This window comes from Eucyclogobius newberryi, unplaced genomic scaffold, assembly GCF_026437365.1.
Source record: "Eucyclogobius newberryi isolate DKJ021-1_F unplaced genomic scaffold, fEucNew1.0.hap1 SCAF_19, whole genome shotgun sequence".
Lineage (NCBI taxonomy): Eukaryota > Metazoa > Chordata > Actinopteri > Gobiiformes > Gobiidae > Eucyclogobius > Eucyclogobius newberryi.
In genome coordinates this window covers 22899437-22926624 of record NW_027315823.1, presented here as the reverse complement: position 1 = coordinate 22926624, position 27188 = coordinate 22899437, and the positions used below count along the sequence as shown (strand labels likewise).

The window sequence follows — 27188 nt, the reverse complement described above, 5'->3', positions numbered from 1 at the left end:
TTTAAATTGCCATCACATTTGCTTTGTGGTAGATGATCCGTAAGTTATTGCAGTAGCGTTGTTTAAGCTCCTTATAAAACCCTCTTGGTTAAAACGCTCTGATGTGGTCCTTTAAGTCTCGATGTATCCACCGCCTGCTCCCGCTCACACCTTGCCTGCTCCTGGAGTAGACAACAACACAGAGCACCCGCTTGTTTCTGTAAACACACATGGAACTAGGAGCTCTCCTACTTGTCTTCTAGTTAAAAACATGGAGGTTCAGCGCCAAATGTGTCGTCTATCAGCCGTATGTAGTTATGCACTCAGACTGAGCCAAATGGTTTCCCATTGTATCCACAGAATGCACGTCACTCATTTACAGGTACGCACACACGCTGGTGATTTACTAATTAAAAAGTGACCATTTCATGCGTGCCTTAATGTAAAAAAAGCCATGGGCCAGTGAAAGTTCTTGCGTCTTATTTTGTGGAAGAAATGTGCTTTTTGAATGGTTGCATAAGGAAAGTTAAAATGCAAAGCACTTAATGATTTTTGTCAACGGTTTAAAAGTGGCACCTCACAAACCCTGTAGTTATCCTCGCTGCTCTCTTCTGCACGTTTCCCTTCCTCACACTGTCCAAACTGCTCAGAGAATGAAAGCCTGCTCCTGCATCCACTCTGGCTGCACGCTGCGCCATATGCGCACTGCTGCATGACGCACGAGTATTCATTTAAAGGCTGGTTTATGCTTCTCCGTCAAATCCACGGAGACCTCCCCAACAAAAAGAAAGCCGGATGTTTTGCAATTGGCTGCATCGGGTAGTTCTGCGTGGATTTGACGGAGAAGCATAAACCAGCCTAAACCCATGCGGTTGATTGATGACCAGACATTATCAAAAGCCCCTTTTCTAATAAATGATGTATATTTAATACATACATAATTGCATAACATAATGTGAAATGTTAGATGAAAAAAGCATAATGGGTCTTCTTTAGAAGTAAAGATTTGAGTCAGACCTGGGGTTGTTTTGACATCTGAAGCTCCAGAAGCCATGGGTGTTTGAGGCCTTGGTAAATGTGGGGAGTCCAGCGTGAAGCCTCCAGAATGGGCCTGCTGCGGCTGTGAGGGCTGGGACTGCTGCTCCGGAGTCTGGCTGTTGCTCGGCTGCTGCTGTGTTTTGAGGTAGAAAATGTGAGGATAATGAGGATGCGGCCATAAAAACTAGCAACACAGAAAACCAGAACGATAGGCACAAAGATGTAGCAAGTGCAAGAACAATGTTCAAGCAAGCCCAATGCCCAAGATAGCAAACAATAAGGAGTCCAATGAGGTATGGGACAAGGAAAAAATTGTAAATAAACAACAACAGAAGGAAGAAAAAGTCAGAACAATGCCAAAACAGAATGAAAATAAATAAATAGAATAAAGATAGGGTAAAAGAATAGGAAAAGAGAGGAAACACTGTTAACATCCACAGACAGAGGCAAAAAGAGATCACTAGACCCAGCATAATATTACTCCACTGTGTCGCCACCTTTATGAAGTTATTAGGATTTAGAAGGATTTATTTAGAGCTCCAGACTAACTTTTGTTTTAGTTACACTTATACAGACACTTTGCAGCGGTTTCGAGTTATGAATAACGACAGGACTTGATATTACGCTGCCCATGATGAAACAAAGCTAAGGGACAGTCACTGGCAATTGCTCCCAAAGAATCCAAAACAGAGGCGAGTTGGTGGGGCCACGGTGCAGGCTGTGCTCTAGCGCAGCACTGGCTGGGGAAATGAGGAGGTTGTGACAATCCATAACGAGTGACAGTAGAAAGTTTGAGCTGGCAGTGCAGCGCTGGGCTGGTAGCCAGAGTCTATTTATTTATTCTTTATCTAACCAGGATAGTCCCACTGCGATTTTGAATTTCATTTTTTAGGGGAACCTATACAACATCAATGGTAGGGGATAGGAATTCATTTTTTCACTAGGTCTATGGAAACAGCATCACTCCTCATAGCCTTAAGTTAACAGATAAGAACATGGGTTTTCCCAGTATTGGCATCACTTGTTTTGCCCCGATAATGTATTGTGTTTTTCAAAATCTTTGCAAAGTGGTACAACTAAGAAGCATATGAACACTTTTTTAGTTAAAAGTACTTGTTTTAAGCATTATAAAATACACAAACTTGGTCAAGGTTATCATACCATGAAGATTTCCCCAATAGGGGAAACCTATGCAGACATGAGGAGAACATCTAACCTCACACAGAAAGCCCTCGCAACGCCTTGGAGTCGAACCAAGGACCTTCTTGCAGTAAGGCGAGCGTGCTAACCATTTTAAACCGTGCGGCCAGCATTTAGACAAAAACGCACACTGACAGTCACCCACAGCATATGCTAACAAGGTCAAATCTTAAGATTTAATTTAGTCGCACTAGCCTAATTTTTGGTGCCACACTCTGGTGCCTTTATATTCTAAAGAATGTGTCACTCCGCTATATGAAACTTGGATGTGATATTAAGAAAAAAGTAGCAGCTGTACTGGAAATCATGAGGTGTTCCTTTGTTGCTTAAGATATATTCTGTTGGATATGACCAACAGTCATTTTAAGAACTTATGTACCTGTGGAGGGGTTGGGGTTGAAGGTGGTGGACCAACCGGAGGTGTTGAATTCCTACTCCCTGTGCCTCCAGCCATGATCTCCTCGGTGATGTCCCTGCCACCCTGATTGGGGTCACGGATACGGATCTGGGAGAAAAATGGAACAATAAGCAGAACTCAATAAAGCTCCAAAGTCTTAAATAAAAAATATCTAGTGTACTGTATCTATACTATAAGTATATTATTACAAATGCCAATTGTGTCAATTCATCATATTTTAATTATTCAGAAAGGAATAAAATACTCACTGTTTTCTTCTCTCGCTTAGCTGGTGGAGGTTGCTGTGGTGTAGGCACTATAATGGGGGGCGAAGGGGGGTATACAGTCTGTCCAGGGTAATAGGGGGGACCCGCGGTGGGCACAGGAGCAGGGACCGAGGGTGAAACAGGCGGATGATACCTGAGGGGATCTGCTTACGAAAATGCAAGAAAACATTCTGTTATGATTGGACAATACAGTGTGTTAGGTTTCATAATATTAGTAAACTCACGGTATGGGGTAGAGTACTCCCCTGGCCCAGGACCAGGATAAAACGTGCCGGACCCTGGAGGCGGTACAGAATACTGCTGAGGTCCCACATAAGGCGTACTGGGGCGATACTAAAAGAAAGAAAAAACAGAAGGAGAGCAAATTAATACTTGCCCCTAGTCCAATATTTTTAGCTTTTTACTATGTTATTCCTTCATCTAAAAACAAACTAAATTAATTTCAAACAAATGGCCCTATAATATATGCATGGAATAATATCACTTTCATATTTCTGACAGCATGGGCTTATGCAGCTCCCTCAACCACAAAGAGCATTGGTTCACTTACAGCCAAGCAATTAAAACCGTGGATACCAGTTCTAAAAGCTTCCGTCATATATGTTTTCTCAATTAAACTTTCAAATATTTTAACAATCTGGCTACTGAAATGAGTTATGAAAAGCACCTCAAATCAATACTAGAAAAGCCCACAATTTTGGACAGTCAGCCCTTTACTATCAAAGCAGTAAGCTGAGAACTCACAACCACTGTTCCCTCTATTGTTCCTTGTGGGCTCCGCGCACAAATTAAAAAATCCACTCTGAATTGAAAATAAACTAAACACATTAAAATCTATACAATGTGATTCAGTGAGTGACAGATAAGGACTAGACCCTAACCCTGGCATACAGGGATTTTACTGGTGGGCTGATGGCTAAATGGGCCTGTGTGGGCCGAACTGCGCCGCCGGGCCCCGTCAGCCCCTGCCTTAGCTGTGTCGGCCCTGACTAGAGACCTGTGGCGGCTGGGATTGCCCACAGGATCAGGCAGATTTGCGTGGCAGTGCGCGCGGTGTATGCGTGACCACTCGCAGGTGGAGATGGGAGGAGGAGAGCTCTGCATCAGGTGGGTGTGTTATCACAGGACACTTGAACCATGTGAGTAGAACAACGCTAGTGAAACTTTATGAATGAGTGTCATACATTTCTCGCTCCGTTTCAGTGGGATTAGTTCAATTCAGTTTATTCATCTAAAGACAGTCCCGTGCGGGTCTCTAGCTCAGAGCTGTCTAAACATGGGCCATTCCCAGACTCATTGCAGTAATGAGGGCCATAACCCTCAAATACTAGGCCTATTTGAAGCTGTACTCTGTATTGTGTATGTTAAAGTCGGTTTAAAGCAGTGGTTCTCAAACAGGGAGTAGGCTATAGGCCCACAGAACGTTAGGCTCCTCAGGTGAAATGAGGCAGTTTGATGATTAAGGTGCACCATGTTAGATTTCTAGTTGAGGGTCCTTCACCTGATTTTCTCATAAAATTGTTCTTGCTTTGTCTGGAAGATTCCATAATATGATATAAACTCATCTATCTTTCATTAATCTAGTTAAAGGACATTATACAGGATATCATATAACTCTGGCCAACCAAGAAAAAGTTAATAAAATATCCTACATTATAAGTCAGGAACAACGCGGACACCTAAATAAAGGACCCCAAGATGGCTCCTGCCAAGAGACCATGGATCTATTATATTATTGGAAGAGACACGCTTACTACGCAGACTTTAAACTCTGGGCCCAAGTGGCCCGAGCTTTCACGAAGGCCGGAATCATCACTGAACTGCCGCGTGACTCGGAGATGGATCCTGGGATGTACTGCATCTAGCCCAACTGTTAAACTTGGACACTGAAGATGAAGAATTTGAGGGATTTGTGGACGAGGGAAGAACTGAAAAAGTGAGTGTATTGTGTTGTATTTTACATGTTATAAGTGAGCTGGTCTGAGAATGGTTGTGAATACGCTAATGTGTCTTTTAGCGACATCAGAGTGTGTTAAGATGTTGAACAATGTTGATCTGATGTGTTTAATAAAGCTCGACTGACTTATCCGTCTGTTGAAAAACAAAATTGAAACATCAACGCAACCACTAGTGACGAGCGGGTCTTTTTTTTTTTTCAAACTCATGGACCCCACAATGTTTGAGTTCTCTGACCGCTTTGCAACATAGCATCCGTTTTATCAACCCACCAGCCCTGCAAATATTAAAATGTTTAACTATGTTATTGAAATGCAATGTAATATGGACAACAGGTTTGAATCGGTCTGAAAAAGTACATGAAAGCTCTTAAGTGGTGTAAGAAAGATCCACGTGGAGCGTGCGATACGGACAACACTAGTCCTGACAGTCCACTGAGCGAGTTGTGCGGCATCTGTGCAGCATCTCCGCACATACATGCCTAGGTGCACGTGACCTGCTTGACAGCGCAGTGTCTATTCTATGCACTTCCAACTTCTTCCTCTATTTGTGCGAGAAGAGTTCTGAGTGAGAGGTGGGGCAAGGTTGCCAGGCGGCACACACAGGCACAGAACTGCACTGCGACCAAGCGTATGCATGGAACAGGCAGACAGTGGTCAAATACGTGTACCGTACTTTCCAGACTATAAGTAATAATAATATAAGGCCAAAGTTTTGGCCAGGGTGCGACTTATACTTATACTGCGGAGCGACATATGTGATATTATTTGTTATTTTTACACTTGCAACCGCATTTCATACTCTTTTCTTCTCTATTATGCATTTTTTGGCTTATACTCCGGAAAAGTAAGTGTTTCCAGTAAAACATTTCACCAAACTGCTGTAAAGATGCAGAAACACTCCAATATTGTTGGTCCTGAATTGTGAATGGAATCAGGAATCAAGAAGCCTTAACAGGGAGTTGGGGACAGTGCATTCATTTTATAGCTGGTTGCACCACTTTTTCAGCACACATAGTTTGGTCTCATCCTAAAATGTAACATGTAATGGCAATTCAAGCTCTTTCTTCCAGGGTTACGGTATATAAATGCTCTAGAATTGGATGTAAAGCACACTGATTTTGTCCCAAAGTGCTGCTTTTACAATACATTGTATATTGTAAATTGGGGAACACAAGGAAAAGGCTCCAGCTTCAAGCAGAGTTTGCAAAAGTCAGTCAACTAATTGGATGTTGAGTGAAACTGACCTGTGGGATGTAGTACTGTGTTGCTTGTGGTGAGGGGAAAGGCATAGGTGGCATGGTCATCATGATGGGCTGATTGGTGGGATAGACTGCAGTGGGAGTTTGCGAGTTGGGCCGTATAGAGGCTGTGTTTGTGGGTATGGTAGGCCGTGTACTCTGCATCTGAGCCCTCTGGAAAAACTATAGGAGAGAGACAGACAAAATACTGATTAGAAATCATTGTTTCATTGTGATTCTTATAAACACCAACTCTATATTACAGTACACAAAATAAATGGTAAAGAACGTATTTATCGCTTTCTGAACAAATACTTGGTGTAAATGTCCAAACTGAAGTGAACAGAATATAGAGAAATTCTATTTATAAATTGTAAAATTTTATAAAATAGTATGCCTTGCCACCACAGCACGATCCATCTGGTGTGACTATTACATTGCGACTCAAGTGGTTTATTCTATTGTAGAAACCACTCTCTACAGAGTGAAAACCCATAAATAGGGGGTTCAATCTTATCAGAATGAACTAATTTCATGTAGTTTGAATCTTTAAAATAAGTCACTAAAGCCATCTGCTGCTTCTGAAAGTTTGTGCTTCATTGTTATTGTAGAAATTAACCTTATTCCAGGTGTGGAGCCGGCAGTTAAGTGCAGGGAAAAGCATTACACCGAAAGCATTGAAAATACTGCTGTACACTATATACACTAAATATGATAATATCACCAAAATAGGTGATTGACAAAGGGCCCAAGATCACAAATAGCTTTTTATTGCCATATCGCCCATCCCATAGATATGTGTTTTTCTTGTGTTCATTTCATGCGCATAAATTGGCTACAAAAATGACCCAAAATATTAAACTAATTATGGCCCTACAACACAGTGAACATAGGAATATGACGGTAACAACGGCCTCTTTGAGCGTACACTGACTGTAGGAGCAATGAGTGGAGACAGGGGTGGTTTAAACAGGGTCATTTAAGGACAATTCCCATCATGCCATGCACATCTGCAGAGATTTGAGACAGAGATGAGTTACCTGGATGGGCCTGAATCCTCCCTTGTGTTATGAAAGCAGGAGAGAGAAAAGAACCAATAGGAGACTCTGGCAATCACTCAAACATTACGACAGGAAACCCCTCAATTATTATTTCAAACTATTTGAAACAGATACTGGGGTCAGTGAATGTGCTGATCAAAGAGTTTAAATAACACAAGGCAAAATGCTCTAAACAATTGTTAGATTATCTCAGTGTGGGCAGTTGAATAAAGGAAGCTTTCAACAATGAACAATTATCCATCAAAATGTTGATATACAAATGCAACTCTTTCTTGTGAGACTACTTTACTAAAAAGACTCTTTGCAGCGACATTGGACCAAGTCGCCACCTCTAGGGATGACGTGGCAACTGATAAATCTACAGGCAGCGGGTTGCTCCACATTCTTGTTATGAAGCTCTGTGTGTAAGCTAAACTGAGTCTAGTCAGCTCTGTTAGAGAAATACAAAAATTATCACAGGGTTGGCACAATACTACAAACAAATGTTATGTGCTGTGACAGTAATTCATTTCCGCTGGGTTTGCCTTTTATATATTGAATGCAGACTTAACCAACCGCCATGATGACGCTTGTAAAATCGGAGTTGTGTTTGAATTGTTACAATTAATTTCAGCTTTAAAGTCGCCGCTTTGCATTAAGTGCAATTCATTGAGACAATGGTTGTTTTCTCTGACAGAATAAAGGCCTCTGTTCAGTCACTGTGTGCTTTGCATCTCCACCTCAGTGATGACACAAGGTGGTGCAGCGCCAGTTAGTGACAGCCAGGGTTTTTGTGGCACACATTTGTATATCATAGGAAACTACCGTAATCAAAAGGTCACGGCAGGGTGTGCTCAGTGCCTAACGATATGCTGACTTGCTCATGCCGTACGAGGGACATGACAACCAGAACCAAGTTCTTCCCAGAACATAGAACTCTGAAGTTAAATGTGCAATTAAAATAGGAATGATTAGATAAAATAGGAACTCCATCTGTTCCATCATTTGTTACACCAAACTGCATCCAAGAAGCTCCTTTAACTGGCCACTATGCTTGAAAGTGTAAACTCCCATACACTTAAAACGGCCTTCACATCTCACACACAGCAGTCTTTGGACAGCAGTAAAACACTTTGACAATGGCTATGTAAGACAAGGAGCAGGAGGGGAGATCAGGAGGGGTATAATTACCTGATGGTGGGTTTGTCGAGGGCCCGTAGCAAACTGGAGGGGAGGAGAGGTCCAGCAAACAGATTGAAGTAGCGATGGTTAAGCAGGGAGGAGAGAGAACATAAAGACACACATGAGATGAGAAGTGACGACAGGTGGTACACAACAAACTGCAGTGGATGAAGCTCCAACATGGTAGGCAGTGCAGAAACAACAATCATTGTCTTCTCCAAATAATGAGGACTTTTAACTGTAATACCGGATAATTCGGATTCATTCTTGACTCATTCAAGAAGGCTCACAAGGGAACATGTTTTTGGGGATGAGCTGCAGCGGCTAAATAGTAAATAATAAATAAACAATTCAAATAACTTTTCCCTTGTTTATATTTCATAATTATAATATTTTTCTTTCCACTGTATTTTACAGCCAGACTCAGCACAATAATGTGTATAATATTCTTTATACCGTTACTCATATTACTATATAATTTTATCTCGGCAGCTCATTTGTACATACATAAAAAGTGCCAAAATGTTAACTTTGTGCCTTAAACCGTAGATGTCTACGATATTATTCATTTATTTATTTAAGGACATAGCATTTACATTGGACGAACCAGATGCAATGTATTAAGTGTATGTAGCAGAATATGCTAATTTTCAACACCTATCCATTGGGCCAATTTTGAGTTGCTAATTTTGCCTAACACATGCATGTCTTTGGACGGATAAATGTGAAGAATAACAATAAAATCCTGCAGCAGACCTTTTACAGATTCATACAGGTTTAAGGATACTAAATTAAAGACATTAAGAATTGTATATGAAAACAAGACAGTACACAAACTATTAGCTATGGCTAAGTGCATAACTGAACAGAGCCAAAAGGAGGCACAGGAGAAGGTCACTCACGGAGCGACTTTGTTGTTGTGCGCTCATTGTCTGGGTCTGTGGAGAATACACAATGGTAGCAGAGCCAGCATTTTGTCCAGGGTTGTACGGAGACTGGAGAAGAATTGAAAAAAGATCAAAAGAGTGTTCAGTGATATAAGGTAAGAACCTGTACAAGTGAAACTGATAAGTCTAAAATTAACTACCAGTATATGTTTTTCATGTTTGGTTGCTTGGAGTGTGGACTGTGCCTTATATATATTTTCTGGTCCAGCAAATTGAAAACCAAACACCTACAGCAGCAACATCTGATCTGGCCACAAACAAGTTCACAACAGGCCGGCAAACGCAGAAGTAAAAAAAAAAAAACTACAACAAGCAGCTACAAAAGCGAGCCAAAAAGGGTCAGGATAGTGACTCTGGAGGAGTAGATGTCTTGTTTTTTTGGGACTGACCATCAGCTTACTGAAAATATTGCTAAATAAATAAAATAAACATCAGTAACTTATAATACAGGACCACATGGTGGACATTTAACAATAGTAAGTATATATGTATGAATGAGTTTGTGTTCATGTACGGGAATAGACCTTTTATTAAAGCATAATGTAAACAAGGTTTACTTGTATTACTTCCTGCAACAACAACATGTTGTAAACTGAAGAGAAAAGTAATATATTTTGTCACAAGCTTGAAAATAAAAATCAATCAATGTTTAAGCAGTTGCAATATGTACTCTTATACCATTTAGTATTCCATAGGAATAATACAATGCAACTCTTATTACGGCATTTGTCAAAACCGCATCAAGTATGTTTTGTTCATGTTGAACAAACCTGAGTGTAACCATGTGTAGCCAGTGGATTTACCTGAGAGAGCGCAGGCGAGTGGGCATGACCTGGTGGTGTGCCCGCCAAGTTTGGATGTCCCTTTGTCAGGTCGTGCGCAGTGTAAGGGCCAACCTGCCTGGCTACCTGCATTACAGAATACTGTATACGAGACAAAAAAACAAAACACAAAATTAATGAGACATTGAGCAGCAACAATAATTACAGAGTTTAAAAATATAAGAATAAACAAGTACAGCCTTTTCAATGTTTGATTCAGAGGAGAAGTCAGTTTCAAATTTCATAATTAATATCAACACTCCATGTCCATTGATAGAAAAATAATTGTATTCAGGTCTAGTTCAGAGCATTTATGATCCGCTGAGCTTCATGGTGTATGGTGGGAATGATCTGTGGAGTTCATATGTAGGTCAAGTAATTAAACTACAATCGTACTCATGTGTGACACAGAGAACCACAGAGTCATGTTAGACACGCATTCTCAGTGTGGCTGCATCATGGTTGTAGCACCAGCACGAGCACTCACTGCCATTTTACACCGACTCCACTCGTGGTGTTCATGGAGTGCCTGAGCTGCTGCAGCTGTGAGAGCCTCTACTGCAGGTGTTGCTCAATACTACAACTAAGCTTAATACAATGGTGTTTAAAGAGAACGGTTACACAGAGATAATAGGGAGGCAGAAGAGGAGACCGTGGATCTTGGGCAATGTGCTGTGCTTTTTAGGACTCCAAATATACGCATATAGACAAGACTGCTTGGACAATATCTTGAGATTTTTGAGGATATATCTGGTTCATTTCTGCTTCTGCTCTGTGTGGCCCACTTTCCTCAGATGACCTAGGATAAAGCAACTAATCTGGCTGCTGTTGCAAGAGGAGGAGCCTGCAGCGCTTTAGGCAACTGAGGCTGAGGACATGGTGATGGGCTGGGGGAGGGGATCGCTGTATAGAAGCTGTACATGAGGAAAGAGAGAGAAAGTAACCCCCATGTATCGACAGGAAAAAGGTCTCACACTGAGGGCAGCTGCTCTTTCCTCTCGTGTTCTCAGCACTAAAGCTTTACTGCTTTAAAACAACCTGGAACACCGACAGGAATGTCATAGAACTACATAAATCTTTACAATACCTTTAAGTAACCCACCATTTCTGGTTTTAAACACAACATTAAGAGGTGCTTATAGAAAACAGTGATTATGAAAAAGTACCAAATGCTATTAGATTTTTGGCTTATACAAAATGTTGTTTGTTTCATTGCTATTAGATACTTGTATTACTTTTATATCAGTGAGAGAAGGCCACAGCAGACATTAAATACTGGTATTTAGCTTTATTCATAAATTGTCCTGACCTAAACTTTGTGATCCACTGACAGGAGCATTTTAGTAAAGCACATTTAGAGAGTTCAGTTGCAGTCCAGCAGGTTTGTGTTTGCAGATAGGAGTTTGTAGTGACTCACGCTGTAGACTGCAGCCACTGCCGGCTGTGTGGGAAAGATTCGCTCGTCCAAGGAAGGCTGAACCCGAGGGATTCTAGGAGACGCGGGTTAAGGAAAATCCAAAAAACATTAAAATGACTGTGTAAAGTTTTTAGATAAGGATAAAATCCCACAAACAAACTTTTCTGAGCTGATATGAACTATAATAAAACACCTCAACCTAAAAAAAACAAAGTAGTACACTTGTTGCAAGTGTTGTAGGGAAAATTCAAAGTAGACTTCTGATCTATGACTTTAGACAGGAATAATGGTTAGTTAAAGACACTTTTAAATGAGTATAGTATAGTATAGTAGCAAAAATGTACACACTTCTTTAGCAATATTGCAATACTTTTATGATCACCATGACATGAGCCACAAAGTGTTACTTTGTAATAAGCATTTGAGAAGGTAAAGGCAGAAATACAAAGTTCCTTAAAAAATAAAATCACTAAAGTGCCACCTGTGAGGCAAATGAGCTGGAGGCGTGTGCACTGTTGGTCACATGGTTTAGGGGAAACTGGATGTCTGGCCTTCTTCCGTCAGCAGAGCTCACGCCTCTTTTTCCACTAAACTTGTCATCACTTTTGGACTTCATCCAGGAAATCAACTCATAACCAGAGAAAAGAAAAGAGAAAGTAAACTGTTTTGCAAGAAGGCAAAGAACGGCAAGATTAATTGGGTTGAAAGACAACAATACTGTCAATCTATCCAATGGATGACATACTACAAGCTGATCTTTCTCTGTTGAGAATGCTCCAAAGTATGGTTTTAACTTCCCATCTCCAAAGAGTGAGGCAGGTGGCGTGCTCGCTGCCAGGAATCTTGCGCAAAATGCTTGAACAGGTCAAGATCGTGGGAAGATGGTTATAAATCAGTAGGACAGCTGAGAGGCAACCTGATCTGTCTGCAGGACATATAGGGACAGGCAAGTCGGGGAGTGGCAACACAGGGAAAGAGGTGCAGGGTTCACAGTGCCTTGTCACTAAAACAAACCAACATGGAGGTCAGTGTCACATGGAGACAAACATGAGCCTGTTGCTTTATGAGAAGTGACTTGCGTTATGTCAGATGATAAAGCGTACCTCATTGTGCGTGTGTGCATGCGTGAGCCAAGAAGAACTTTAGAAATCTATGCCCGATATGCCTGTATGGTTGCACAATACCTGCAGTAAAGGTACTGGTAATAGCTTTTTTTTTTTCTTTCTTTTTTTAATAGCCTGCATGACACAACAAAAAACAAATACAAAATAGATTGTTAAACAGATCAAGAACAGAACAAAAATCAGAATAGAAAAGAACAAGATCTTTCCTTAAAACACTTTAGAATTGTCTGAATCATCTAGATCAGAACTAGTGTAGGACCTCATGATAATATTAAGGAAACTACTATCAGTTTGTGTTGAAAATTCTATTGTCTTAAAAAATGTCATGTCATTATCCTGGTGGTCAAAAACAAATGGCTAAAAAAAGAAAATCACTTTTGATAGTCAATTAAGATTCAGAAACCCATTGTCAATGTGTCAAATATTGTTTTTACCCAAATAGAACATATTTTAAAAGCAGCATTTAATTATTTGAGTGTTTTTTTTTTATCTCAAACTTGGAAAGAGCTGTATCATTGCTAGGGGTGCGCAGTCACTCCTAGTCTGACTTCTTCACTTTGCCATCAGAAAAAAGCTGTTCATGTTGCCATTAGATATTCATGCATTGAACGCAAGTGAGTAGCCATAGGGTTTCTAAGAGCAAGAAATTAGTTAGAAATTATAATTGTTACAATCATAAATCATCCTTTCACGGTTTGAAAATCACATGCCCCAACTTTCATTTGGGCAAATACAGGATTGGATGCATATACTGCTCTTTGCTATGTGGGTGGATAAGTAACCCCCCTTCCACAGTCCACGTCAGTGAACCAGTGTAATATACAAGCTTGCATGTGGCTCAGTGCACTAATTGGACATTAGAAATCTTCATTAATTTTCTGCTTGAAGAGAAAAGGGAATCTTCATGTCAAACTGGCAAGAGAATTGCAACATTAGAAACAAAGTCAACCAAATGGAACCAAAGAACTGGTGACCCAAACTCATTAGATTATTCAGAGGGACTTTTGTTGAAGCCCTGAAAACACAAAGTTCTAATGGCTGAATCTGTTCAACACTTCACAACACTGGTATATTTAAGCCTCATTTAGAATAGAGAGGCAGCCACAACACCATGCTTAACCAAAAAAATGGGAAACGTTTCTTAATATTGTGACTGCGAGAGTCTAAACTTGGCCTAATTGTGATATTGTAAATCTGTTCTTTAAATCTACACTGTTGGTGTAAGATGACCATCCCCTGTACAGAACTGAAGCACAGGAAGAGAGAAGAGACAGCCCAGATGGTGCCGACACAAACCTTCCTTTTCCCCCACTTGACTAGTGCCCATTCTTTCACGCACACGCACACACTTAGATAAAAGCAGAGCTAACAAAGCTGTCACTGCCTGCCTGCTGGTGCTGAGGCTGCTTTTTCACGACAGCCCAAACAATAGATGGAAAATTCAACCAAACTTACAATCTCAATGATGAGACAAAACATACAGCCTTGACTTCAACGTGAAACATGTAATCAACTAATAGATTAATAAAAGTATACGAGTTCCATATTCATATATAATTAATTCAAATTATTATCATAATCACTCCGATACCAATATGCTAAAAATATGTTTGTTATTGTTATTTGAGACGATAACTCAAACCCATAAACATCTAGGAATATTCTACAATCCATCTTGCAAGCACACAAAGATCTTCATTTTATAATCAAAATCCTAATGGGAGCATGTTCTGTTGTAGAAGCTACTGTATCCACACCTGTTCTGAAATCACACGTGTGAGCTGCACGATCGGCTTGTTGCTGAAAAATAGCAACACACTGCAGACTAGAGGAAATGGTATGGAAGAAAATGGGTAGGACCATTAATAATCGGGCCAGATAAGAGGCTTAAGTTCAACTAAAGAGAGGTTATAATTTGGAGAAGTTCATAACTTTCTCAGCTGTGGCTGAGATGAGCTCTGGGGGCTGGACGGAAATGAGGGAGGGCTAGTCAGGCGGAGTGACCTGAGCTTTTGTTGGCAGATGGTGGGAAGCACCACCTTGGCCTCTCGCTCTGAATGTTAAGCAGTGCTGCCATTGTCTGGCAAGTGCAGCAGCAGACGCATGCGCTAGGTGTTTCTCCGGCAACCAGGAACAGAAACAAGCGACCCCCCCTCCATGCACCGCACATGCCTCACTATGCAGTCTCATCTACACCAATGCCTCTTCATCAAGATTCCCAAACACAACAACATGATGCTAGCCACACAAGACTTGCACTTCTGTGAACGAGTGACAATTAAAAGGGGCTGTTCTTTACACGATGTTCTTAAAAAATCCAAGTGCAGTTATGAGCCACCGTTTGGGCAGATTTAATTTGTCAATGGAGTAAATAACAAAAATGGCCTATGATAATTAGGAATTAGCAGATCAGGTTTCTCATCATGTTTCAGGAATACTTTGGTAATACACAGATGCAGTTAGGCAAATCAGCCAAAACAATATAAAACACAAAAAGCCGCATATGGGTAAAGCGGGGTAAATCGAGTGTCCCATTTAATCTATTTTATTTTCTAACTGGTCCTGTGCACATGTTCACAGCACCTGCAATAACACAAATTGACAATACATTATAAAGACACCAGACGCCATAATGTCATGAAATGAGGCAACTCTTAACGGCCGCAACACAAATAAAGTTCACTCTATATCTTCAAGATATCACCACTCCTGCCACCATACTGTAAATAAAACAGGAGGTGACATAGCCACTGTGACTTTATATCCTGAAGGATAGACCCATGTAAATGCAACTGGATTCTGTGGATGCCAAAAGGTTATTAATTTGCTATGAATACATTTAGAAATAAATATATAAAAACACATTATTGCAACGCTTGCTATAAGTATTAAATAGGTGTGGCATGTCAGTAGCCTAAAGCTGCATGTAAAATGTGAATGCAATGTTATATATATTATTTCCAAACAGGTTTAAAGATTAAAAAGGAGTCCATTTAAAATAAAGGACCAACCATATCGAATGATGTTATGCATTAGATGAAAATGATTTCGCTTGAGTAGTAACTGGGCTAATTGATGTTAGCCAAAAACAATAAATGAACAAAGCCGGTCACCGGTAAGAAACGGAGCTCAGCTTGACGATTTTTATGGTCTATTTAATAACAATGGGTTGGATTAGTCGTATTAATAATATGTAGTTAGGTAATATGATGCATGACATTCCTACATCCTGACAGACATTTCCGTTCGTTTTTTCAGTTCCAGTCATGGGGGCAGCAAAAGCCAGCCGGCTCTATAGGCTAACGTTAGCATCATTTTAGCATGCTGAGCTAAAATGCTAAGCTGATGCTAATGGTACCCTCCCCTCAAAGAACCCCCTCTGCCAAACCAAGATGCCCGCATTCAGCCTTGTGTTCCCCACCAGTAAAACGGATGTTTGTACGTGCAAGTGTCTCACATGGCCCGTGTCAAAGGATACTGTTGTGGCGGGACAGCACCGGGCTGTGGAGCCGCTGGAGCTCCCGGCGGCAGGGAAACCCGTTGTTGGCTAGACGGAGAGGGGCCACTTCCAGGTCCGCTAACTGCGACAGCGGTAGGCTTAGACACCACTTTCGGTGGCAAACTCATCGCAACAAATAAAATAATACCCACGGATAAATACAGTTATAAAAAACGCCTAGCTCACATGTATTGAGCAATCTTAGCAAAAATTTTTAAGGCCCCAAATCCCTATAACGAACTGGGATAACGAAGCTCAAATAGCAACACAAACGTTCTTTTTCATGAAAAGTCGCTGTTCGGATCAGCGGTGCTATTCATGGGGACGGCGGGAGGTTTAGCCTCCCTCGCCCGTCCGGAACCTCAGCGGATCCGGTCTGGTTCGTTTCTTGAAAAAGAAATAATCGCCGCGATCTTCAGTCCCACGGCGATTTACCTCTTCCTCTCAATAAGTGTTGTTTCTATCATTTTTCTCAACGAGATGCGAGACTTCGCCAACATGGCGTTGCGGCCGCTTCCAGCAGTCCGGGCAGGACAGATGATTCGGCAATTCTCGGCCAATTACGGATACACTCGTCCCATCCACTGAAAATCAGTCAAACCAAGATAAAGTATATTTACTTGGCTTTTAACCTCTCGGGATGACAGAAAAGACTAGTTGAAATATTTATTGAAACAAATAATAACAATTATATAATAATAATAATGATAGGAAGAAGAAAATAATAATAAATCATTATTATCATTATCATCATCATAGGAAGAAGAACATAATAATAAATCATTATTATCATTATCATCATCATAAAATAACGCGATAACTTGATACGCATTGCACTGTATACAGCAAAACCGCAGGCCTATATAAGCAAAAAGTTTGTCAATTATATTACAGTATATAATATAAGCGTACATTGTCGGTGGACCGCAGTCCCACCGATGGTAACACCATCGCCATCTACTGTTTGTTCTGTATCCTAACACTTAAAGCGTTGATTGTTTTATTTGTTTTATTATTTTTGTATGTGACTAAGATTATAATTATTATATTGATAGTTTGAAAAGAAAGAATAAATGACGATCAAAATATCTTTTCAAGTACAAAAATAATTTATTACAAATTCACAAAAAGAAGGGCACATATGCAACTAAGCAAATTCACAACTCAAAGTCAAGACATTTGTAAAAATGTATTAACAATGTCATGCTTGAACAAATGTGCTTTAAGCTGGTGTCAAGTAAGACATTTATTAATAAATGGTGCATAAAGTGGCCATATTTGACATTCAACCTAGAACATGTTTTGGTCCTTAAAACATAATTAAAGTACAGGCCAATATCAGCATGAACTATTTAAACAATAAAATTATGTTAAGAAATATAGCACAGTGACAAAAAAGGAATATAAACAGTTTCATTTGTATATCACAATGTCAAAGACAAGCAGTGGCATCCATCAGTCATCAAGCTGAAATAAAAAGCTGTGTTCCAGTGTTAAAAAGCATTTAAAGCATTTCCAGAAACCATCCAAAAACAATAAGCACATTAGCAGTAGCCTAAGCCCCAGTCTCCCAAACAGAACCACCACAGTCTTTGACATTATGTTGTAAGGCTTTTGAGTGGTACACACATTTTCTGTGAGGAGAGACTACATTGTCTGGATGACCATGTCCCAAATGTCCTTTTCATTCCCTTGCTGACAAACAGCATCACCAAAGTTCACACTTGTGTTTAGGGTTCATCGGTGCATTTGCTTTGCAGTCAAAGTGTTTTGAAAATTCAGGTGAATTTGAAATAGACCCAACAACTCTAAATCTAGACGGGCTGTGGGGGTCTGTGATCACTCCTTCGTGTGAACTTTCTGGCGTCCTGACCGAGCACCATACCTGTATAATATTAAAAGGAAACAATGACAATTTACAAACTACATGACAAGTAATGTGTATGTTTGCCAATTTTATACAAACCTGGGCAAATCCAACAAAAAACAGTTGGTGGTTTGTCATTCCAAGGGCTGGTAGTGTAGGCTCCTCACCATGTTTTTCAATCCATTTTACATAAGCCTAGAAATAACAGAAATAGTGAAGTTACACACAGGAAATGTTTAGGTTTATATGAAGAAAGTGTTTGGCTGCTTTGGTTGCAGAAGACTGACTTCATCTGACTCTCTATGACCTTTGATTACATGGAAAGAATGTTTGCATGAGAAGTAATCATAGCATGACTAGGCCACTCAGAGCCACCTGTTACACTGTATTTAAGGCTTCCTAATAAATCTATTATTATTATTATTATTATTATTATTAATAATAAGTACCATTACTATACAATCAAATAGTAAGAGTATAATCATTCATCAATCAATCATTTTCATAATGTATATGCACAGATGGTACTGGTCTCATGTTAAAACCATAACAACTTGCCAGTGCCTGATCTCATTTGATCTCAGGAGCTAAGAAGGAATGGGCCTGGTTAGTACTTGGATGGGTGTCAGCTGGAATACCAGGGGCCACAGTGTGGCTACACTGGAGGCAAAGTGGGTGAGGACAAGACCATAGACACAAGTATGCTGGTGTATGAATGAGAGTGTTTGTGAGAGTGAAAGTGGGACAACTGATACAAATTAGCCCATGGCTACAATCCGGTGTGTTTAATGTATGTTCATTAACATCAGACCATATAATATTTACTTAACACAAAAGTTGTCTCTTTCTCACGTCGCATGCATCAATACAAACCTTGTAAGCAGATTTAAGTCCACCGTTGTCTGCAATGTTCTCTCCTAACGTGTGCCGTCCATTTAGTGGCTCATTATTGATGCTATAGTTTCCATATTGCTCCACCATACACTGGGCCTGCTTCTTAAAAGCCTCTACAGATGAATTTTTCCACCAAGAACGGAGGTTTCCATCTTTGTCATATTCACGACCTTCAAAACAGAATATTGACATGTTGGCATTAGTGTGTACCATAGCAGTTTAGTATTGTTTGTTCCAGAAGATGTTCATGGATCATGGATCATGATTCATGAAACAATTCGTATCAAACTATTTTTAAATATTAAAATAACTTAAATGTAAATTGTTTGTTCATATTCGGGGGATCTAGTTGATTAAAAATAAATCCATTATAATTGTTCTGTTTTATTCTATTCTGACCTTATCTTTATTTTCTTCCGGTGGTGAGTTCCATGTCTCTAAGGAAAATTATTTCCCCTTAGGGATGAATGAAAGTAATTCTTATTTTGATTGCAATATTAGTGTTATGGCATCAAATGTAGCAGGTTGTAGCACAAATGCTAATTTCCACCTATAGCCCTTGGGCAAGCTGATGTTATAGTTCATAAAATCAGACATTCAAGGAACAATGGCTTTACAATTACCTGCCCTAAATAAAATAAAATTCTGTGATAATATCATAAAGGGAGATTTGGATATCATTAAAATCCTACACAATAGCATGATGCTTGCCAGTATTCCTGTGTGGCTCATCTGTATAACAATGTTGCTAATGCCTGATGGTATAATTTTACAAATGTTTTATTACAAATGGTAATGATTACAGCTCTATTAAAAATTGTTTTACTAAAACTGACCTTGGTCATCAAACGCATGGGTCAGCTCATGTCCCATCACGACTCCAATTCCTCCAAAGTTTAGAGCTCTGTAATTGGTGTGCAAAAGTCAACTTGGTGTGAGTACATTAATAATATTTCACGGTGATTGTACAACATACTTGGGCCATGTTCGGCTGTAGAAAGGTGCTTGAAGAATCCCTGCAGGCAAAACCATCTCATTCTTTGTTGGATTGTAGTATGCATTCACAGTTGGGGGGGTCATGCTCCATCTGTGGTTAAGTAAAGCCAATGTCAGTGTTAAGTACAGCAAAACAGATTATACAGTTTGTATTGCAACTTTCTTGCGTTGTTTATTCACTTGGGAACATCTGATGGTTTATGGAGTACATTTGAAATTGTATATTGGAATTTTAGAGTGAAGAAAAAATTTAAACTATAGCAATTAACAATTCAAAACTAACGGTAAATATTTTTTGGAATTGTGTAAAGTCCTCAAAAATGTGCACATTAAAGGAATCAATAATATCAGTTTGTCCTTATCTAAGCTTGCACTTTTCACCAACTTACTGGTTTCTGTTGGGGGCTTTTCTCAACTGGTCAGCCGTCACTCTGCCTGAGAAGTTGTAGTATTGCATAACATTTTGGAAATAAAGATCAGAGACCACTTCAAACTGAAAGAAATACAATAGCTTTATAGTTCTCAAGATAAATGAATAAAACATTTCATTTCCCTGGTTGGTACAGTCTGTTACCTACATCATTGAACACTTTGTCCAGCTTTGTGGCATTCATTATAAACTCTGGGTATCCAACCATATTGTAGATTGCGTCTGCCTTTGAGACAAAACATTAAAGTTTGTGAAAGAACTGAGACAGCAGGTGGCACTACAGTGTTCATGGTGAAACACAATTTCCCACCTTTTCTTTTGCAGCTTTTTTAGTTTCTACATCCATCCAGTTCACGTATTTGAGACTATCCTCAAATGCCCATTTAATTTCTCCAACCATATTTTCAGCCTGAACAAAAAAATACAGTGAAATCAGAAGGTTATCATCTGACATGAGACTAGCAGCAGGTTAGCCAACAACACTTACAATGGTTTTGCTGTCTTCGGCAAAGGTAGCTTTGACAAACATGGCACCAAGAGCAAATCCAAGGGCACTGTCTGTGTCACTAACACACAGCTTCCAACGCGGGGTACAACTCTAAGAAAAAGGAAAATGGTTCAAATGAAACTGAAAATCAAGTACCGGTACATTTTTGTAACAATTTAAGCAAATTGTATTCAGACTTAATTTGAAAATGGAGAATTTCACTAATTGACCAAATGGGCCAGTTTCCTTGGACTACATAATTAATTAATTGCAAACTGTTGGCATGTTTTCTCTCCCGCTTTTTTATATTTTGTACGTATTATGTTCTATGTATTGGTTAAAAAAAAAAAAACGCTGCCCGACCTTGACCATTTGCTAAAGGTCTACTCAATGCCCTCTACTTTCTCGCTCTCTATTTTTCAAAAAAGTGTAAGGGGTTCTCCTTTTAGATACCAGTTTATGCCCAATACCACCTACAGCAAATATGAATTATATATTACACATATATAATTCAATAATAATATTTATTTTTTATCAATGTGGATACCCAGAGAGAAGATGGACTGCATTTTCTGTTTTTGCATAAAACAAGATTGTTACACAAACTGTGGATTTGATTTGAATACGAAACTCCTCATGTTGATCAAATGTAAGATCAGGATGAAACTCACACATGTTGAAAATCCTCTAAAAATACTGAGTGATTTTTTTTATGACAATCAAACATCCACAGACAAAATTATTAGAATGTATTCATCCAGATCACATATTTCCCTTAACAAGGCACAAGGGTGAACACAGCCTTTTCCCTGCACATCTCAAACAAGAGCAGTAAATACAACTCAAATAGGCTCATTGGAGATTGGTAGTTGTACTTCAAATCAAACCAAATAAACCTGATCTCAATTATATTATTGGTACATACTACAAACTCTTCTCTGTGACACCCCATTGACGACAAAGTTTTAATAGGATCTTTGTGAATTACTTTGCCTCAAACTCTCACCTTTTTGGTTCCGTACATGACTTCAAGGAAGCGCTGCTCAGCATCCTGAAACTTTTGGTCTAAAATGGACACCATCTTCCTCACCACCTTCATTACCATGTAGTTATTTAGTAAACTGAAAGAAAAAAATAAACGTTTTGTTGTTAGATCGTATATAATATGAACAGTATGTATAAAAAGTTATTTATAAAAAAAATCTTTAATCATTTTATTAATAGCTTTACAGAATTACAGTCACACACAAATAACCTTTTATTTGTTCTTTTTATGAGGTCAGACATTTTCTCCAGATATTCTTTGGCATAAACAACAACAGGCTCAGAGTCATTGAGCGGCACTGGAGCAAACACATCTTTAAGGTATGGCATCCAGTCCACCTCAGGAGCCAATGTCTATAAACACAACACACCAGTTAGCGACAGACAAACATCCAACTGCTTCTGTGTGAATTACTGACAGTTAGATTTTTGGCCTCCATTTTGTGGTAGATTAGCTCCTCGTCCCTCCTCTCGTCCTGAGGGATCGTAATGTTGGCCAGGGTTGTTTCAAAGTCCACAATCTCCTTCATTAGCGTCTCAGAGGTTTCTTTGGAGCCGCCCAGAAGAACACCTAATTCCACCAGGAAGTCCAGGTATGCGGTCAGGTACTGTGAAGGGTTTAGGTGACAATGGGGAAGGTAGAGGGCACAAATAGCAGTTAGAAAAGCTAAAGCACAACACATTTGCTCTATGCTTTGCTAAAATGGCTTGTTTGTGATTTTTACTTTCATTGCTTCTATTATTGTCGTGTGCAAAGCGTTCACACCTTTTCATTTGCTGTTTTGTTGAGGTAGTAATCCCGCGAAGGAAGTCCGAGGCTTGACTGATCCACCTGGAATTTTGAAAAAGACACATCCTTTGAGTTTCCAGTGCCAAGACAAAAAGAGGAAACTTGCCAGAGATTTTAATCATTTGCTACGCTCTCATGACTTTGTACAAAAAAAGATACATTCTTCTTGGCTAATCATCAGTGTAAATATGGAACCACAGTGATTTAGTAGGGACATAGCACAGATAATTGTGCCCAAGACACAGCCGTTTGTAGACAGGCCGATCCATTTCAGATGTTTAGTTGTTTACGCTGGTGTCACAGACGTATTTGAGCCACTAACCTGGATAATGTTGGTGTTGGAGTTTTTGGAGTCTGTGCTGACAAAGACTGTGAAGAACGGCGACGCGCGATAGTGAGCAGACACCATTCTCAGCACTTCCTGAAAATTGTCTTTGTCCCAGGGTCCAGTCAGGGCCCAGCCTCCCAACTGAGAGACACAATTCAAATCATACACAGAAAATAAATAAAGTCAATGATATGTTTGATGATTGGAGAAAAGCATCAAACCTGGTTGATTAGTTCCTGTAGCGGCTTAGCTCCTAATTCCTCAATCTTGACTTCATTCATGCAGGCCTGATAATATCGCTGGGCTTTTTCCTCGGCGTTGCTCAGATCTTTCATTGTGGTATTCTCTGCCCAAATAAAAGACATGGTGTAAAGTTACAAGAACAATACTAAGCAGCATTCATGACTATGGGAAATAGGGTAACATTCCAGAACACCTTTGCCTGAGGTGAAGGCAAGTAAGGATACACAGATCAGCCATCACAGAAAAGCCCATACCTAGTAAGTGCTTCATTATGAGCATGTTGTGTTCCCAGAGGTTGCTAAAAGGCCCCCAGCGTGACTTGCCCTCAGGGAGAGGGTTATTCTTCACCCAGCCTCCGCAGGCAAAGTTGTAGAAATCATGGCATGGGTCCACGGATCGGTCTATTGCTGCCATGACCGCACTGGCCACAGAAATGCATGGCTCTGAAAGGCAGTGGCCTGGGTGAGCTGAAAAACAGGTTTATTAATTTTTGTGGGAAAGATTTTCAGCCGCTAAAGGTCATTCTGAGATCAGTAGTTCACAAATGCAACGTTTTTATAACCATCTGGATGATGTTACTTTACAGGACAAATAGACAGGATATTGTGTCATTATCTAAACTATGCAGTTAACCATTACGGATGTATTTTTTCTGGTTTGTGACTGGATTTTCCCCAGCCTCATCTAGCATGGGCTCAAGTTCACTAGTTAATGGAAGAAGCAGAAAGATGAATGCTCTTCAATTCATGTTTATTCTTTGTTAATCTAAAAAAATAATAGAAATGAGATTATACAGAATAAGGGCAACTTTCAACATCGTACCACATACATTGCGTGTGAAAGGCTGTGAATCCACTATTGTTCTTTTTTTTTGGAAGTGTGAGAAGTGTGAGACATACGCTCCTGAATGGGAGGAAGTGGTTCTATGTTTCCCTTGATAAATCTGAGGAAACTGCCACAGACACTGTCATGATGTGATCGTAAGATTTACCAGCACAATGACGTATTTAAAATATACACATTTATTGGAAAGTATGACTGTGTATGAAGTAAAAGGTTATGTTAAAACACATTAATCCAGTGTTGATATTTTTCCCGTCGTATTCTATGTTTAAAATGATTATTATGCAGACAGTGAGCTGCTCTCTGGTGTTGATGCTTTTGGTTTTCACAAGGGCAGACGGATTATACATCTCCTCAGCACTACTGATATCCGGATATGCAGGAAACTGTTTATTACTTCCTGCTCTTGTACAAAGACTTAATGATGGGAACTAGAGTTGCTAAAAATAAGTTTATCATTCAATGAATGAAAGTGTTTTCAAAGATGGTTGAAATACTTTCCATGTATTTGTCCTATAAATTACAGTGGGTATAAAGTTGTCACATAAAGTCAACACAACACTCATAGAAACAAAGAATAACTGTAATATGACAATGAAAGCAAGACTTACTCTGTTTGTAGAATACCCCAGTTGTGATGAGCGATATAAACAGACCCACAGATAAAAGGCAGAGTAAAAGAAGCAGTCTCCTTTCACTCTCTGTCTTATTGGACCAACACAGGGGGCCACGGCCCGGAAGAAGGGTCACCTGCACAGACACAAAATATAATGTAACGTACAGGTAAATACAATGAACAGACACTACCTGCAGAGGATAATATTTTCATTTTGAAAGGCCAATTCAAGATCGATCTGCAGAAATATAATTTCAGATTACAATCACTAGAGAAAAGGGGCAAAACAAAAGCTAACCAATCCAACTCAGGCCACTTATATAACAGGTTAAAGTGTTGTTAATAATCATCTAGGACCACAATAACTAATAACTAAGAGCTGGGTACACACAGAAAGACATTTGTATACTTAACTGAGCTAGAATGTAAATGTTTAGTATTTCTCCAAAGGCACACACAACTAAGTGATGACAATCAGATATCTAGATATCTGGAGCTGTGGTCGACTAAAGACATGCTCTGTGCATCCATTAGCCAACTAAAAGGGGGTAATGTGCTTGCTAAAGCTCTCAAATTGAATAAGTATTTTTATGAGCTGACCCAAAGAGCACTGCCAACACTCTAAAATGGCAGGAGTTCACCACATAACTCAAAACCATTGGTAAACATTTATCAGTAAATCAGAAGATTAAAACTCTCAATTTAACTTCAAAACTAACTACAAACTGCATCGAGTTCTGAAGGATTTTTAATAACAAATGTACACAATGCAACCTGTTATTATTTCGTTTTGACTCATTGAGTTTTATTGCCAGTCCATTCTCTATTGGTTATAAGAACTACATGTACATCCAGAGTCCAAATCATTTCCTTTGCAATCAAGTTTGTCTAAGTTGAAGTCTAAATTGGTTTACCTAGAATTGATGACAATATTTGTGGATTTTGGTTAATGTTTGCACAAAGAACAGTTTTACATAAAAGGTGACTAAAGTGAATGCTAGAGTCCAAATACCTTTAAAACTCCAAGTTTATGGTTTAGTGGTTTAGTGGCAGTTGCCAAGTTGTTCTGTTTCCATCTGGATCTCATTTCTTTTTACTTTTATTAAGGCTCTTAGTTTTGAAGTTACATAAATATATATACACACACACACTATCTACCTTGAAACACAAATAAACTAGGACAAAAAAAGAATGAGGCAATGTAACAAGTCTAAACATTGTGTATTTCCACAAGGATTATCTCACAGCAAAGTTAACTTAACTGGTGATAGTGAGACTTTAAACATTTAAAGAACCTTTAAACACAGAAATCAGAATCCGTTCAACCAAAGGCCAGACCAAGTTTTGTATGTCACGGTATGTCACTGGTCTCTCTCATCAAGACATCCAATACATTTTCTAATGTCGACTTAAGAGCATGAACTCTATTGAAACTAAACCAGGCTCAATCCAGACTAATATGATCATTAAAACAGACTCTAAACGAAAGTAACAATGACCAATGCCAAGTCATATTTAGAATTCACATAGTTTTGCAGTTTCACTTCCACAAGTTCAATTTTCACATTGAAGTTAACGTTTGACATTTAGTGGTAGGTTCACCTGCATCGGGTGCGAGGGATAGACGTCGTCCCCAGCGGAGTCCACCAGGTCCTCGTCGTCCAGAGTGGCCCTCTTGTACGTGGACATCTGAAAGGTTAAATGCAGAAAGGACTGTCTGAGTGCTTCCATGCTCTCTATTGTGCCGCGCTGACGTCTGTGAGCGTGTGACGTCTGGATTTCTGAAGCCGCCGCGGCTATATAGGATCCAGTTTCCCTCCTAACAGCATGGTAAACAATCCAGTCTTTCCACTCCAATCCGTCCTGTTCAAGTACTATGTAAAGCAATGCTCGCAATAGAAAAGTGTCACTCTGGTCCGTTTAAGTGAACTTTCATAGTCTTTTCAACTGCAGCAACAATAATAATCCGCTCCAAGGGCTCTGGCATGATCGCTCTGAGCAAAGTCTCCAAAGTTTATAACATTTTCTTGTGTCCTAACACTCTGCTCTTCCCGGGATTTTTCACTCCCCAGACTTCCTCATCAGTCTGGACTATGTAAATGACAAAGCGGAACTAGTGAAAAACAGGAAGACAGGCTTGACAATGAGACTACTACTGAGAGTGCAATTCCCCAATGTGTTTTCACTTAGATTTTGGGAGGGAGGGTGGCCGTTTTAGTGCACACCCAGGGTCTTTTCTATAGGACATTTTAGAGTCGTGGGTGGAGTTTGGGGGGAAAAATGTGCTCCTCCCACTGAATGTTTGTAGTTGCTTCTCCTGGAAACGTTACCTGATAGCCCTGGTGTAGAGACTAGTAAGAGACTCAACAAGTGAGGCTTCCAATCTACACCTCTGACTGCCTCCGATACTGCTCACTCGCACATTCAAACACAAGCGAGGGTGGCGAAGTGCCTTGCCCGAGAACACAACAACACGTCGGTCGTAGCCGGGATCGATCGGAAAGCTCCAACCACTGTGCCGTT

The 27188-nt window shown here is 39.7% G+C and overlaps 2 protein-coding genes across 7 annotated transcripts in view; both read right to left on the bottom strand.

The window, feature by feature from the left end:
* Positions 1-16677, bottom strand: part of eif4g3a (eukaryotic translation initiation factor 4 gamma, 3a) — a 35078-nt gene extending 18401 nt beyond the window's left edge. For 2 of the 6 annotated variants that reach the window (XM_072452189.1, XM_072452194.1), the window contains exons 1-11: positions 16107-16677; positions 11505-11577; positions 10070-10189; positions 9222-9314; positions 8329-8361; positions 7138-7158; positions 6104-6280; positions 3126-3234; positions 2884-3044; positions 2597-2722; positions 997-1201 (exon numbers count right to left, since the gene is read on the bottom strand). In XM_072452189.1, the coding sequence (XP_072308290.1) occupies positions 997-1201; positions 2597-2722; positions 2884-3044; positions 3126-3234; positions 6104-6280; positions 7138-7158; positions 8329-8361; positions 9222-9314; positions 10070-10189; positions 11505-11577; positions 16107-16255 (1267 nt within the window). In that variant the 5' untranslated portion in view covers positions 16256-16677. The remainder of the gene's footprint in view (positions 1-996; positions 1202-2596; positions 2723-2883; positions 3045-3125; positions 3235-6103; positions 6281-7137; positions 7159-8328; positions 8362-9221; positions 9315-10069; positions 10190-11504; positions 11578-16106) is intronic. The other 4 variants (XM_072452190.1, XM_072452191.1, XM_072452193.1 and 1 more) reach the window with 4 other exon arrangements.
* Positions 16678-17225: 548 nt separating this feature from the next.
* On the bottom strand, positions 17226-26642 carry ece1 (endothelin converting enzyme 1). The gene is made up of 18 exons (XM_072452195.1): positions 26268-26642; positions 24661-24799; positions 23461-23673; positions 23185-23309; positions 22958-23104; positions 22612-22677; positions 22265-22453; positions 22057-22199; positions 21808-21922; positions 20802-20912; positions 20625-20723; positions 20463-20540; positions 20274-20377; positions 19865-19975; positions 19725-19792; positions 18868-19058; positions 18094-18189; positions 17226-18012 (listed from the first exon to the last, which is right to left on the bottom strand). Exons 1-18 carry the CDS (start codon positions 26394-26396, stop codon positions 17836-17838), a joined length of 2301 nt encoding a protein of 766 aa, XP_072308296.1. The 5' UTR covers positions 26397-26642; the 3' UTR covers positions 17226-17835.
* Between the last annotated feature and the right edge of the window lie 546 nt (positions 26643-27188).